This window comes from Marmota flaviventris, chromosome 9 (assembly GCF_047511675.1).
Source record: "Marmota flaviventris isolate mMarFla1 chromosome 9, mMarFla1.hap1, whole genome shotgun sequence".
Taxonomy (NCBI): Eukaryota; Metazoa; Chordata; class Mammalia; order Rodentia; family Sciuridae; genus Marmota; species Marmota flaviventris.
Genome location: NC_092506.1, coordinates 48,644,111 through 48,659,036, shown reverse-complemented (window position 1 = coordinate 48,659,036; position 14,926 = coordinate 48,644,111). Strand labels below are relative to the sequence as shown.

Sequence of the window (14,926 nt, the reverse complement as noted above, 5' to 3'; positions counted from 1 at the left end):
CTTTTTCCTCTCTAGCTTCCACCTGAGAAAACATATGACTCTTGACTTTCTGGAGTTTGGTTTATCTCACTTAAAATAATGCTTTCAAATTCCATCTACTTTCCTTCAAATAGCATATTTCTCTTCTTTTTTTATGGCTGACTAAAATGGCATTGTGTATATATACCACATTTTCTGTAACCATTCATTCATTGACAGACACCTAGGCTGGTTCCAAAATTGGCTATTGTGAATTATGCTGCTATAAACATGGGTGTGCATGTATTGCTGTAGTGTGATGACTTTACTTCTTTGGGATAAACACTAAGCAGTGATATACCTTGGTCATATGGTAGTTTCATTCCTAATGCTTTGAGAATCTCCATCCTGATTTCCATAGTGGTTGTGCTAATTTACAGTCCCACCAACAATGTAAAAGTGTTCCTTTTTCTCCACATCTTCTCCAGCATTTGTTATTGTTTGTATTTTTGATGGTTGTCATTCTGACTGGAAATTAAATGAAATTTCAGTGTAGTTTTTATTTGCATTTCCCTAATTTCTAATAATTTTGAAAATGTTCCATATTTTTGCCATTTTTATTTTTTGTTTTGAGATGTGTTTGTTTAGTTCATTTTGGCCCATTTATGAACTGGGTGTGGGTTTTTTTTTTTTTTTGGTGTTTTTTTTAGTTCCTTATATATTCTAGATATTGATCCTGATTGTTAGAATTCTGAGTAGCTAGCAAAAAATCTTCCATTCTATAAGTTCTCTCTTCACATTCTTAATAGTTTCCTTTATGGTGCACAACCTTTTTAACTTTTGCCATCCCATTTATTAACTCTTGGCATTATTTCCTGAGGTTTAGGATTCTATTGAGAAACTTATTGCCTGTACCTATATGTTGGAGTGTTGACCCTACATTTATTTCTAGGAGTTACAAAGTTTGTGGTATAATTCCTATGTCTTTGATTCATTTTAAGTTGATTTTTGAGATAAGTATTCAGTCTCATTCTTCTTAATACGAATAACCAGTTTTTCTAACACCTTTTATTAAAATGGCTGTTTTTTCTCCAGTATGTATTTTTGGCAACTTTGTCAAGGATAAGATGACTTACCTGTATGGGTTTGTTTGTGTCTCCTATTCTGTACCACTAACTATGTATCTGTTTTTATGCCATTTACTGTTTTTAATCGAATATTATTCCCAATGATTTCTTTTTCCTGCTGATTATATTTAACTTAAATAATAAATGTTTAGAAAATCTGAGGTTTAAAAATTTTTAGCTCAATTAAGAGAGCATCAGGTGTTCATGAGAGTTCTATTCTGGTCTGTAACTGTACACAACTTCAGGGTTATACTTAACACTGTTCCTCTAGCATATACTTTGGAAACAGTATATCAAGTGCCGTTGTCTGGCTGGGCGAAATACTGGGAGATGACAAGCAACTTGAAGGTTGAAGCGGGAACTACTTTATAGCGAGTGAACTCAGCGGGAACTGAGCGGGAACTCAAAGTAGCGGATACCCTAGGTAGCAGGCACCCCCTCTCTGCCGGACTGCAGAGGTACATATACCCAACTAATTACACACAGCTTAACTTAATTAACATAAACTAGATACAGCAGTCAGTCATTAAGGAATCCTTATCATCTTAATGGCTCACTGGCATTGGCTCAGAAACCACTCCTCCTAGCATACTGCCAGGCGCCATCTTAACTTGGTTTTGGCCCTCATCAATCAAGTCCATGGGGTCTGTTTGAAGTCACCAAGCAAGTAATTCTACTACCTATTGGAAATCCACTCCTTGGTATAATTGTGAAGTAGTTATGTGCTAATGCTGGTTTATTTTACTACTTATTGTTCCTCAGGTTCTGATGATAGAATAAATTCTGGGCGAATGGCTTATATTTCTTCAAAGAGTTGCTCTGTTCCTGATGAGAGTTACGGCTGCCTGTCTTCAAACATTCCTGCACTGGAATTGATGGCTTTGTATGTGGCAGCTGCCATGCACGACTATGATCACCCAGGAAGGACAAATGCATTTCTAGTGGCTACAAATGCACCTCAGGTAAGATATACTTTTCCACAAATTTTAAAGACCAGTTCTACAGTTTTACACCTATGCTACATATCCCTTTATAAACCATTCTTCATTTGAGCCATATGGCCACTCCATCTGATTCTAAGATCCTACCTTATAATTAATTCTATAAAAATACAGGACCTTGATATGATATATGCTAGGGAGTTAGGAAAAAATCACCTTCTTCAAGGAGAAAAGTGCAAATAGTTTATGAAATACTAACTCCTTATTTTGTGAAATTCTGGAGACCTTGCTGAATATATTTTTGCCTTTGATCCAATTGAAAAAAATTCTGAGTAGATATGAGATTTTCATTTCTTCTGGCTAGATCCATCATGTGACTGGAAGCTCTAACGATTGAGGGTGTTTCGAACCATGTGCCTAATAAAGAGTAGGTACTCAGTGATTGCTGAATTCATACTAATTCTTCACTTTACCCTTATTTAAACCTCAGTTTTGAAGCTTTCATCATCTAAAGCCATTTTCTGTGTTCCTTTTTCTGCTTCTTCCTCTTTCTTTATTTGAACTTTTTAAAACATAGGAGATAGATTCTCTTGAATCTTCACTATAGTGATGGGTGATGTAGGGGAAGTATATTTATCTGTGAGTGGTTGTAATGGTATGTGTGTAAGTAGATAAGCTTTTCTTTCTTTAATAAGACTTTATCAATAGCTCATGATTTGCACAGATAACTTTCTGATAAATTTAATTTAGTTACTAATATTTGCCCACTTTATTTATTTTTATACCAGGGTTTGAACCCAGAGATATTTGACCACTGAACCACAACCCCACCCCTTTTAAAAAATACTTTATTTAAGGGCTGGGGTTGTGACTCAGTGGTGGAGTGCTCGCCTAGTGTGGGTGGGACACTGGGTTTGATCCTCAGCACCACATAGAAATAAATAAATAAATATAAAGGCATTGTGTCCACCCACAACTAAAAAATATATTTTAAAAAATTGTTTTAAAAGAGAGAGAGGAAGGAGCTAGGGACAAGATATGGGCCCCAAAGGACCCATATAGCCCTCCAAGGACCCACTTCCTTTAACAAGGACCTACTTCCTAGAGTTGCTGTCACCTCACAATTTTCCCTTCAGCTATGAATCCATCAACGGGCTAATACATTGATGAAGTTAGCCCTTATGATCTATCACTTCCCAAAGTCCCACCTCTGAACACTGCTGCATTGGGGACCAAGCCTTTAACACATGAGCCTTTGGGGGATTCCAGATCCAAGCTATAACATTTAGTCTTCCTGACTAGACAAAGCTATTCTGACAGTTTATCAGTGTTTATTAGATTTAATCATGAACTAGTCGAATTAGTATTAAAAATAAATCATCCCCTTAGAGAATCTTTGAAACTTAGTCTTTCTCTTTGGGATTTATGAAGTTACATTAAAATTAATATGAAAGTGTGGCTGGGGTTGTGGTTCAGCGGTAGAGCCCTTGCCTAGTATTTGCAAGACACTGGGTTCGATCCTTAGCACCACATTTAAATAAATACATAAATAAATAAAATAAAGGTATTGTGTCCAACTACAAATATATATATATATATATATATATATATATATATATATATATATATATATATATATATATATAATGAGTATGAAAGTAAAGTAGCTGGGCATTTTGGCATGAGCCTTTAATCCCAGCTATTCTTCAGGTGAGGGAGCTTAGGCAGCAGGATGTTCATGAGTTCAAGGCCAGTCTGGACAACATAGTGAGACCTCATCTCGAAAAAAAAAAAAAAAGATTAATATGGGGCCCATTACAAAGTTTAAATCTTACCATTGTAAAAGAAATATCAGGCTAGGATGTGGGCTGGGGGATATCCTAGGGCTAGGGATATGGACTAAAGCTAGAACACTTTGCCTTACATGCATAGGGCCCCAGGTTCAATCCCAGTATTGCAAACAAAACAAAACAACAACAACAACAACAAAATCATACAATATTATGTATCTGTGCTTAAATCTAGGCTGTAGCTAACTTCCATAAATAAAAACTGTCAAATTAAACTCTCAGAATATGCACCTGACATTACATTCTCTCTCTCTTTTTTTTTTTTTTTTTTGGCTTTCTTTCTCATTGTATAGTAAGCTCCATGAAAACAGAGACAGGTTTTTATTTTCATCCCTGGCCTTAAGCATGACTTCATATGGAAATTCTTTTAATAATCACAATGCTTATTTAATAATTTTAAAAAACTGCCTAATTTTTAGAGGTGGAAGAGGTTTTAGCAATTTTGAATCTGTTTTCAAAGACCTAGACTACTTGAAGAGGCGATTTAGGGTTATCCCCTGGAGTGAGATGGAAAAAAGTGAGTAGTTCCACACTGTTTGAACCACCACAGGATTTGTGCTTTTACCTGTTGCATACTTATGTCTTACTTCGAGGCACTGTGTCAGGATGGGAGTATAGGCTATATGTTGTCCTTAGATATGAAGGTCTCTTACTTTGGAAAGTACCTATTTTTCAGTTACCACCACCATTGACTTCATGCTAGCTAAAGAAAAGAAATGTATCTCTAAACCTGCTCTTGATCCCTAGTGACTTTATTATCAGAAGCTTTATCTGAGAAGGTTTACTGATTGAAGTAGACCTCAAAATATTACCTTTCCGTATTTGGGGTGGCAGCATGGCATGTGCAAAGAAGATGAAATTTGGAGATAACCCTTTCACTTACTATGTGTGATGGAAGTAAAGGTGTGCTTTTAACCTCTCTGTGTGTCAGTCTAGAAAGTTATAAAATTATCACAACCTGTATCACAGAGGTTAAGATACCTGGTAAAAAGCCTACTACGAAGTATATACTCATTATATTCTTTCAACTTGCTCCTAACTCTGAATTATTAAAGATTCATATCTTTGGAATGCCTTATTTTTCTTTATTCCTTTTTAGGCAGTTTTGTACAATGACAGATCTGTTTTGGAAAATCATCATGCTGCATCAGCTTGGAATCTATATCTTTCTCGCCCAGAATACAACTTCCTTCTTAATCTTGATCATGTGGAATTCAAGCGCTTTCGTTTTCTAGTCATTGAAGCAATCCTTGCTACAGATCTTAAAAAGCATTTTGATTTCCTTGCTGAATTCAATGCCAAGGTTTGTTATACAAATTAATACTTGATTTCAAAAATGAAATCATTGTCTTCAGTGTTACTGATAAATGATGTTTTTTAATGTTGTTAGAATTAATACTACTCATGCAGTAACAATAAAAAATTGGTATAAAAGAATACATATGCCAGTCACAGTTGCTCACACCTATAATCCCAGTGGCTCAGGAGGCTGAGGCAGGAGGATTGCAGGTTCAAAGCCAGCCCCGGCAACATAGTAAGGACCCAAGCAACTTAGGAAGACCCTGTCTCAAAATAAAAAATAAGAAATGGGCTGGGATGTGGCTCAGTGGTTAAGTGCTCCTGGTTCAAAAAAATAAAGCATTTTTATTGTTATGATAACATCTTAAAATACTGTTCTTTGCTGTATTTTATTTTTGACATATTCTTGCATATAGTGACAAACCAGTTATGTAAAAAGATTTTATGGGCCAGAGACATTATATGAAATCAAACATTTGTTTCTTAAAAGCCAGTTATGCCATCTTGCCACACCAGTTGCACCTTCTTTGTATTAGTAATTCTTTAACTAGCTGACATGAGGGAAGAAAAGTTAATACCCTCTTCAACTTGAGAATAATTAATTCACTCATTCAACAACTATTTACTGGAATTGCCCACTATGTACAATCACTATGCTAGGGAAAAATGAGGAAAGAACAGGTCAGAGTCCCTTGCCTCAAAGAACTCACATTCACTAGTATGATGGTGGTACTGATGGGAACATGTTCTATCCCTCAGGCATTTGGAGTGAAGAAAAGTTGAGAACCACTGCTTTAGATTCTTGAGAGGATACCCCCTGTTTGGCTGGCAGGAAGCTGATATTTCCTTGATGATTTTTGTGTTCTAAAGGAAGCTATACTGTTAGGGTAGAGAAACTATTAACAAAGGAGTACTAGATTTAACTCCCCCAGGAAGCAGACACCTATATATGTTGCCATCATAATATTTATAAATTACTTATTAAATTTTTGAGAAATCAGGTACATTAAAATTATTTCATATTTGTATAGCTCTATTCTCTTTTATTTTATTTAATAATAAAATACATTTTAAATGTTTGAGTCACCTTGTACAAATGGAAGATTATCTAATCATATCTAATCAATACTTCTGAATCTGTGTTCCTTAACACTTCTTTCATTCTGTTTTTTTTTTTTTTTTTCCCCCTTAACACTTCTTTCTAGAGGGGCTGTAGAGTTCTTGCCCAGTTTCAATAAAAAGAGCTTTCAAGTATTTCCTATGCTGGTGTTCCACTTAAAATTTCCTTTGATTAACGGGTTTGGTGCTAAAAACTACCATAACACTAAAATAAAGTTCAAGAGCCATGATCTGGCCCATTGTCTTCATTTTTTATAAAAGGACATTTGAGTTCTTGAAAGAATTACTAGATTTGCCTGATATTGATAATTCCATTTATTTAAATAATGTTAATGAATGAGGCATTTTTCATTTATTAATCCTCATGAAAAAATGTTAGATTGGTAATACTTTCTTATTTTATAAATGAAAGAATCAAATAGGTTAAGTAATTTTTCCAGCTCACACACTGAATTAAGTAAATGGCTCTGAGTGATATAGGGATCAGCTTCTAAGACTTGTGTTCTTTTAACTATATCACTTCACCTTTCAGAACTACAGCCAACTTCTTAACTCCTTAACTATGCTTTTTTGAGGTAGAAATACTTACAATTCTGATAGTGGTGTATATATATGTGTGTGTGAACATACATATATTATATAACACATGCATATATACAAATAAATTATTATTCTCTGTGATAATCACAAACATTGAAATCCATGGTTGGTTGTTTATAGGAAGGTATGCTTCCACTGAAATAAACTCTTCAATGGGTAATTTAACCCATTGAAGTCCATTTTATGGTATATGCTGATTTAAACGATTTAAAAAGGCATTTAAGAAAAAGAAATTTCTTCCTATCATTTGGACAAGAAACAGTTTTAAGGTAATTGATGAAAACAAACAAACAAAAAACCCAACAACTATTATTAGAAAACTTCAGAACCTAAAATAATTCTGTTTTTCCAAAATAGGCCAATGATGTAAACAGCAATGGTATAGAATGGAGTAGTGAAAATGATCGTCTCTTGGTCTGCCAGGTGTGCATTAAACTTGCAGATATAAATGGCCCAGCAAAAGTTCGGGACTTGCATTTGAAATGGACAGAGGGCATTGTCAATGAATTTTATGAGCAGGTAAGTTGAAATGTGAGATTGGTGGGAAGAAAGTATTTTTGGGGATTTAGATAGCTACACTAAGGTGTTTGAAATCTGAAAAGGGTTAGACTGCTTTGACTGAAAAGGGTTAGAAAGTGTTGTTTTTCTCTCTTGTTCTTAGTATTTTCTCAGCTCTGCTTGTCTATGCTGCTAAAATTAAAAGCAATGACAGGCTTAATTGCCTATCTGAAGTGAGTTGAATCTATAGGGAAAGAGACTAATTCTAAGATTCCTTTCAACCTTGAGAATCTATAACCTAGAACAACTGATTTCTAAAAGAAGTGGCTTTTGGGTGATTCCAGGATTTGCTCAGACTATATTTAAAGAATATCAACAATATTTCAATTGTACTATTGAAATACAAACTACTGTCCCATAGAAACATCAACTGGGCAGAAATTCTAGCAGAGAATAAAAAATTAGAGGGCTAGCAACATCTGTAGAGTAGATACTTTGTAGTTTTCAAGGATTCAAAGATATAAATATGCTCTTTCCTTTTTTTCATTGATTTTTAAATCTTGGCTTTAAAATAATCCTACCAATTTGCAGAATCTGTCCCATTTTTGTCATATCTTGAGGCTCCACATAATGTAGAAGTAAAATGATTTTCCCACAAGCTTCACATTTCATTATCTCCAAAATATCAAATACAACTTATGAAATGGATTCCTTGGGAATCCTTGTTGGCCATAATAATCAGGAAAGATCAAAATGTCTACTGAATGAGGCCTTCTTTGTGTCAGGGCTTTCTTACTATAAGCAAAAAACAGGAATAACAAAGTTGACTCTGTTTCACAATGTGTGCTTACCTGGCATACCTGGTTACCCCCAGATTGTATAGTAAAAGTCTTTTAGCCACCTTTTCAAGTTACAAATACCATTCTATGTGATCACATAAATATATAAGTATTCCAATATTATAATATTTTGCTATTCTAATGTATTTAAATCATATATAATTTTGGGCAATGATTATCTTTGTAAGATTATAGCATACAGTTTGCATATTCCTGTATTCATTTTCAGTGATAACTGAAGCTTACCTCAGAGTTCTCCAGTAGATTTTGCATTCACAAAAGAGGAATTTTATGCTAAGGAAAAATTCATTTTTCATTAGCTGCATAAGTTGGTAATAAAATGTAGTGATATATTATCAATTTTAGAAAACCCACTATTTTAGTGAAATAACATTAGAAATGTTCATTTACAAACAACTTTAAATTATTTTTAGAGTATATAGAGTTAATACTTACTAAACAAACTTAGAAGCCATGCCTTAGGTTGAACCCTAGTTTTTCCTTCTCATTGACAATGTGACCTTGGGTAAGTTACTTAACTTCTCTATGCTTCAGTATTCTTGTTGATAAAATATGCATGATGATATACCTAACTCATAAAGATTGCTGTGAGGATTAAATAAATTTTATACATGTAAAAGTCTTGGAATAGTTCCTGACACGAAATGCTCAGTAATGTTGGCTATAAATCCAGATCTAGTGCTAAACATATTATCTCAAACAGTTTCACTCCATCTTCATAGATTTTAGTCATGATAAAGGAGAAAAATGTTATCTGATACTATACTATATATGAAAGTCCTAGTTATCTCTTATTAGAACTATTAAATTTCCTTCTTGTTTTGGCTATACTGTTGAACTTCTTTCTATTTATTATCTTAATTATACAGTCTTTATACCCTTAAAGCTATTTAAGTGCCGTGGGCTTAGAAAAGCCAGGCTCCTGGGGTATACCTATGAAATTGAAGACTCCTGTGGATTAAACCCAGCTGGGTTTTTAAAAAATATTTTTTAGTTGTAGATGGACATAATACCTTTGTTTTATTTATGTGGTGCTGAGGATTGAACTAGTGCCTCACATATGCGAGACAATCACTCCACCTCTGAGCTAATAACAACAGCCCTTTTGTTGTTTTTTGTTTGTTTGTTTGCAATGCTGAGGATTGAATCCAGGAGCTTTACATTACTAGGCAAGCACTCTACCACTATGTCCAAACTGTTTTTTGAAAAATATTAATAGTTTTATTTCTTTTAGAAGACTTTTAACCATGGGATAGTTAATCACTGGGCCAGTTCTGGTCATTTCCTTGGGTTGTGTGGGCTCATCACAGATAAAACTGCTTGCCTGCAGAATTTATGCATTGTGAAGGATAATTAATTTCCAACCAATTTAGGTAGTAAAACTAAAACATTAATAGTACCATTTGGGGAATGTTTCACTTTGAATAATATTGCCTTTCATCATCATAGCAACCCTATAAGGTAGATTATTATTCAAAATTTATACATGATGATACTGACATAAGCATGCCGATACCACATGTGGTTAAGTTGCAAAAGTGAGTTTGAAAGAACATCCATCTGATCTCAAATTGTGCTCTGTAGAACCCTAGAAGCTACAATGGAAGGGAATCAGACAATTGGAACTATACACCCAAAGTCTTACCTCAACTGTAGTAACTCTGCTTTTGTGTGTCTTATAAAATGCATCCACTATGCCTTCCTCTTTTAAGGAGAAAGAGAATCTATATTTGACATTATAGAATTTTGCAGGTTGTTAGTAAAATTGCTGATATTTATTTTAAAAGCTATATATTTTTTATTAACAATATCATCTATAATGATTGATATAGATAGATATGAGATTAAAAATTTGCTTAGAATTTCTCAAATTGTTGTTACAGTTAAAATGATAGAATAATTAAGTTCATAAATATTTCTTTGTAAAAGTTATTTTGATGTACACTATATTTTAAAAATGTAAAGATAATTTACAAGCAAAGCTCAGTGTTTGCTCTTTCAACAAAAACGTATTTTTCGGGCTGGAGCTGTGGCTGGGCTGGGTCTGTGGCTCAGCGGTAGCACACTTGCCTGGCATGTGTGAGGCATTGGGTTCAATTTTCAGCACCACATATAAATAAAATAAAAAGTCTATCAACAACTGAAAAAAATTTAAAACAACAACAACAATGTATTTTTTCTTTTTAAAATGCTCAGGGAGATGAAGAAGCAAATCTTGGTCTACCCATCAGTCCCTTCATGGATCGTTCTTCTCCTCAACTAGCAAAACTCCAAGAATCTTTTATCACTCATATAGTGGGTCCCCTGTGTAACTCCTATGATGCTGCTGGTTTGCTGCCGGGTCAGTGGATAGAAACAGAAGAGGATGATGATACTGAAAGTAGTGATGATGAAGATGGTGAAGAATTAGATATGGATGATGAAGAAATGGAGGACAATCTAAATCCTAGTAAGAATTCAGAAAATCTGTAATTTATTTAATGTTATTAACTACAAATGTCCATTTAATTTGAACTTCTATCTTTGTTTCTTAGATGCAGATTCAGCAGTCATATCTTGTGTAACTACAATCTTACTGTTTAGATTCAATAGTCATGTTTTGAGTGACTGCTCTGTGCTGGGTACTGTGTTAATACTGTTACACAATAAGAATTCTTATTTAATAAATAGCATCTCGGGAGATGTCCTCTGGCCAGTGCTCTTCAGCACACTTCACCTATTCATCCATGATAGGGCTGTCACCACATCTGAACATTTGAGATAGGAGGATCCTAGCTGCTAGTCCTCCTTCATCTCACCCCTCCTCAGACAACCTGCTCCCAACACCACTAGGCAGTTGAGAATTACAACTTCTAGCAGCTTGCTAATGACATTCACATAGGCTTGGGAAATAAATCTAAACAGTGGGGAGGAAAGGAAAACATACATTTCTTGGCTCTAAAGGCAGAATCAAGTTTTGTGGCATTAAAATTGAGTTATTAGACTATAATAATATATTTTTCTATATAAGACAATGAGCATAAATGGAAAATTTTAAAAGCATACCCATTTGTCACCTTCATAATTGTGAATGAAATCAATTGTTTGCTCCTTTGTTTTAGATAAGTTAAATTATACCTAGCTACATATTTTTTCCCAAACATGATATAAATCAGAACATATAAGTTGACAATAAAGAACCTATCCCTTATCCTCTTCACATACTTATGCCTCCTATTTAGGATTAGGTAGCAGCAAAGAGTACTCTTATGCCTCTACTATCTTGAGTGTCACTTTGGGAAGGTTGACTAGCTTCTAAAAATGATTAATATTCACCAGAATTTTGGCAATTGTGTTAAATTCAATACATAAAAATCCCTTAAGAGACTGGTTTTTAATTTTGGGTTGCTGTGGTTTTCATTTGAAATCAAGACTATACTTACCTTCCCCTATCCAGTTTTGGCTATTCTTCATGTTTTCTTTTTATTCATAACACTTAATACCATCTAATGTATTCTTTTTATTTGTATTGTTCGACTAGGATGTGAACTCCATAACATAGGAATTATTTTTATCTTACTATTCACTATTATAACCTCAGTGCTTACATAAATATTTACAGAATGGTTGGCATGAAGACATTTGTGGAATGAATGAATTAATCAATCAATCAATCATAATCGCTATAATCAGAAGATGTTTGTTTTAAATTTCACAGAACCACAAAGAAGGAAAAGCAGAAGGCGAATATTTTGTCAGCTGATGCACCACCTCACTGAAAACCACAAGATATGGAAGGAAATCATAGAGGAAGAAGAAAAATGTAAAGCTGAGGGAAATAAACTGCAGGTAGAAAAAACTTCATTATCTCAAGCAGATGAGATTCAGGTCATTGAAGAAGCAGATGAAGAGGAAGAACGACAGTTCGAATAAAAGAAGTCATACAGAAGAAACCTGGAGGGCAGTGCCCAGGGTCAGATATCATTATCTAATGTTCACTGTGCTGACTTTCAACTGACCAATCCCACATGACAGGCCTTAATACTGTGAGAGGATCCTTGCTGTGCTGTCAATTTCCTACTCCTAAGCACTTTCATCACATGTACTAGACAATTATTCTTAGAGCTAGGTTTCAGTTGACCCATGTTGCAAAGCCCTTGTTCAAAGCCTTCACTGATGTTTAAATATTCTGTGAAAATGATGCTTTGCTGGGCAGTGAGCTTTTATTTTTCATGGAGGAGACATCTGTAATGAAAAACTCAAGTGACCTACTTCAATTTTCAAAGTGTCCAGAACATTCTGCTTCTGTGAAAACAGAATTCATGTTTATTTCCAAATGCATCTTTTATATCTTTGAACATTTTGAAAAATCTATATCTATCTAAAAAGAATCCATGTGGCCTTTCTGAGGAATTTCTGCTAAATGCCATACACTGTTCAGTGCTGTTCTACCAGCTAGAGTTGTCTATGAAGGACTGAGTGACCTTTGTTATATTTAACAAAATCCAGGTGCATCTATTTCTGATGCTTTTTACTATTGTGTATTATCTACTATGTGTGTTTTATTTCTGCTCAAAGTATTCAGGTTTGCCATGGACATCAGAAGTATAAATTCTAGTCTTACAGACTTTATGTTCCGTGGTTGAATTTTAAAGCTGTTTAACAATGAAGGAATTTTATTCTTTAGTCAAAACTGTTCTTGTTTTTACTCTTGCTCAGGATTAGTATTTTTAAACATTTAGTTATTATAAACAGCATAAATTTATTAGAAGAAAAGAGTTGTCCTAATATTGATGTGAACCTTTTATGATATTAGCATCATTTTCTCTGTTCTTAGATGAATTTGAGACTAATTAAAGCCAAGGAAAAGGAGATATCTGTCTTTTGCCTTAATGTAAAATCAAATGAAATTAATTCTATCAAAGATAAAGAACAAAAGAAATATGGTGAGTCCTAAAGGATACATATGTTGAATAAATAATTGTAATATGTAGTTATCTTTACATCCACATCTTAGGCATCATGTGTTTAATTCCTGAAAAACTGCATTCATCTTTCTGTTAATTTCTTTCTGCCTCAAGACCACTTGACAGGAATGATCTGTCACTACTCAAAAATTCTAAAGTTCAACTGAAAGACTGACTTCTGAGATAAAGCAAATGATGGAAATATTTAATTTTTATATAAAAAATGAAATATTTTAGTAAATAATTTCATACCAAAGCATATAACTAAGTTACCACATTAAGATGATTGTAAAGAAAGTGGATCATATTTACAATATTTCTGAACTTGTTAGGTTGGGGATATGAACCTAATTGTAAAAAATATTCTAAGTTATAAAGTGCAGTCAAAATGATATCAAGATGGTAAACTAATATTTTTCATTATTCTTCAAGACCATTTCATATTTTGGAGCCATGAAACTTTGTAGACAAACTATTAATTTTCAAGTTAATTCCTACAATGTCAGTAGTTTCTTACCTACCTAGAAATGTGTGGGTTGTCAGAAAGATACCAACTAAAGATCTATTGAAGAGTTGGGATTTTTTTTATCTTATACAGTATCATAATATTTAATGAATCACTAAGTTTTATTTATTAAATATATTGAGTGCTAAGTTCCTTTCTGCCACTTTTGCAACCATTACCACACCATCTGTAAACTGGTCCCACCATATATTACTAATAAAATTTTAACTGATAATTGTTGAATTTATACTCATAATATGTGCATGTGTATGAATACACACATATATATTCTGTGCTTATATATCTCTAGAATATATTTTGTATCCTACATAAATGTATTTCTGCTATTTATTTCTTTCCTGCAGAATAGAATATATACATATATGTGTATAAGCTCATACATGTGCATTCATGTATAAAGAGACCAAATCAAATTTCTATACTATCATGTTAGAGAAATTTTGTATTAGCATTATTTATATTTTATTTTCTTGAAAGAAGTGTGCTTTTATTCTGTTAACAATATTACTACTGTGAATTCATCTGAAAATAATCCTTAAGTTATTTAATCCTTGCTAAATTATGTATGTCAAAATAACTAGACCAAAGAAAGTGAAAAAAGTATCCCTGATAAAATTTTAAAATTCATAACCATAAGAAGTGAACATGAGAATATATTAAATATCCATAGCACTGTTACAGGTACTCTTACTTGAGAAATTGCCATAAGCCATATTGCAGGTTTTCTTTATGTGTGTGCTGGGGATGGAACCCACATGCTAAGCAAGCACTCTACCACTGAGCTATTATCCAGCTCGTATTATGGGTCTTATTTGGTTGCTACTGAATCATAGTAAGTTTTTATTATAATAATTTTTGTGGCTAATTTGTTGTTGTAAATCACTGGTACTAGAAATATTTAGTAATATATATGTGTGCTCATTGACACTTCGCTCCATAAAATCTACTTTTAAAAATTATTTCAGTATTTGAAATCTGTTTTCTGCTATTCTCACCACTTTGCTTTTTTTTAAATAAGAAACCTGGAGATTCTGCTATTGCTTACATAGTTATAAATTCCCTTACCCTCAAGATTTCATCACCTCATAGAGACAAACTTTATAAAAAAGATAAGTAGAGCCAACTATAGTTCCTTCATTAATGTGAGCAGTTCTACAGAGTGTGTGGGATAGCAGTAGCAGGAAGAACAGTGATGAAAGCTT

The 14,926-nt window shown here is 33.6% G+C and overlaps 1 protein-coding gene across 1 annotated transcript in view; it reads left to right on the top strand.

Annotated features, from left to right (window-relative positions):
- Window positions 1-14,683, top strand: part of Pde3b (phosphodiesterase 3B) — a 174,885-nt gene extending 160,202 nt beyond the window's left edge. Inside the window, exons 12-16 of the mRNA XM_027942347.2 lie at window positions 1,848-2,047; window positions 4,976-5,179; window positions 7,252-7,413; window positions 10,449-10,701; window positions 11,950-14,683. Coding sequence (XP_027798148.2) covers window positions 1,848-2,047; window positions 4,976-5,179; window positions 7,252-7,413; window positions 10,449-10,701; window positions 11,950-12,164 — 1,034 coding nt within the window. The 3' untranslated portion in view covers window positions 12,165-14,683. The remainder of the gene's footprint in view (window positions 1-1,847; window positions 2,048-4,975; window positions 5,180-7,251; window positions 7,414-10,448; window positions 10,702-11,949) is intronic.
- Window positions 14,684-14,926: the final 243 nt, after the last annotated feature.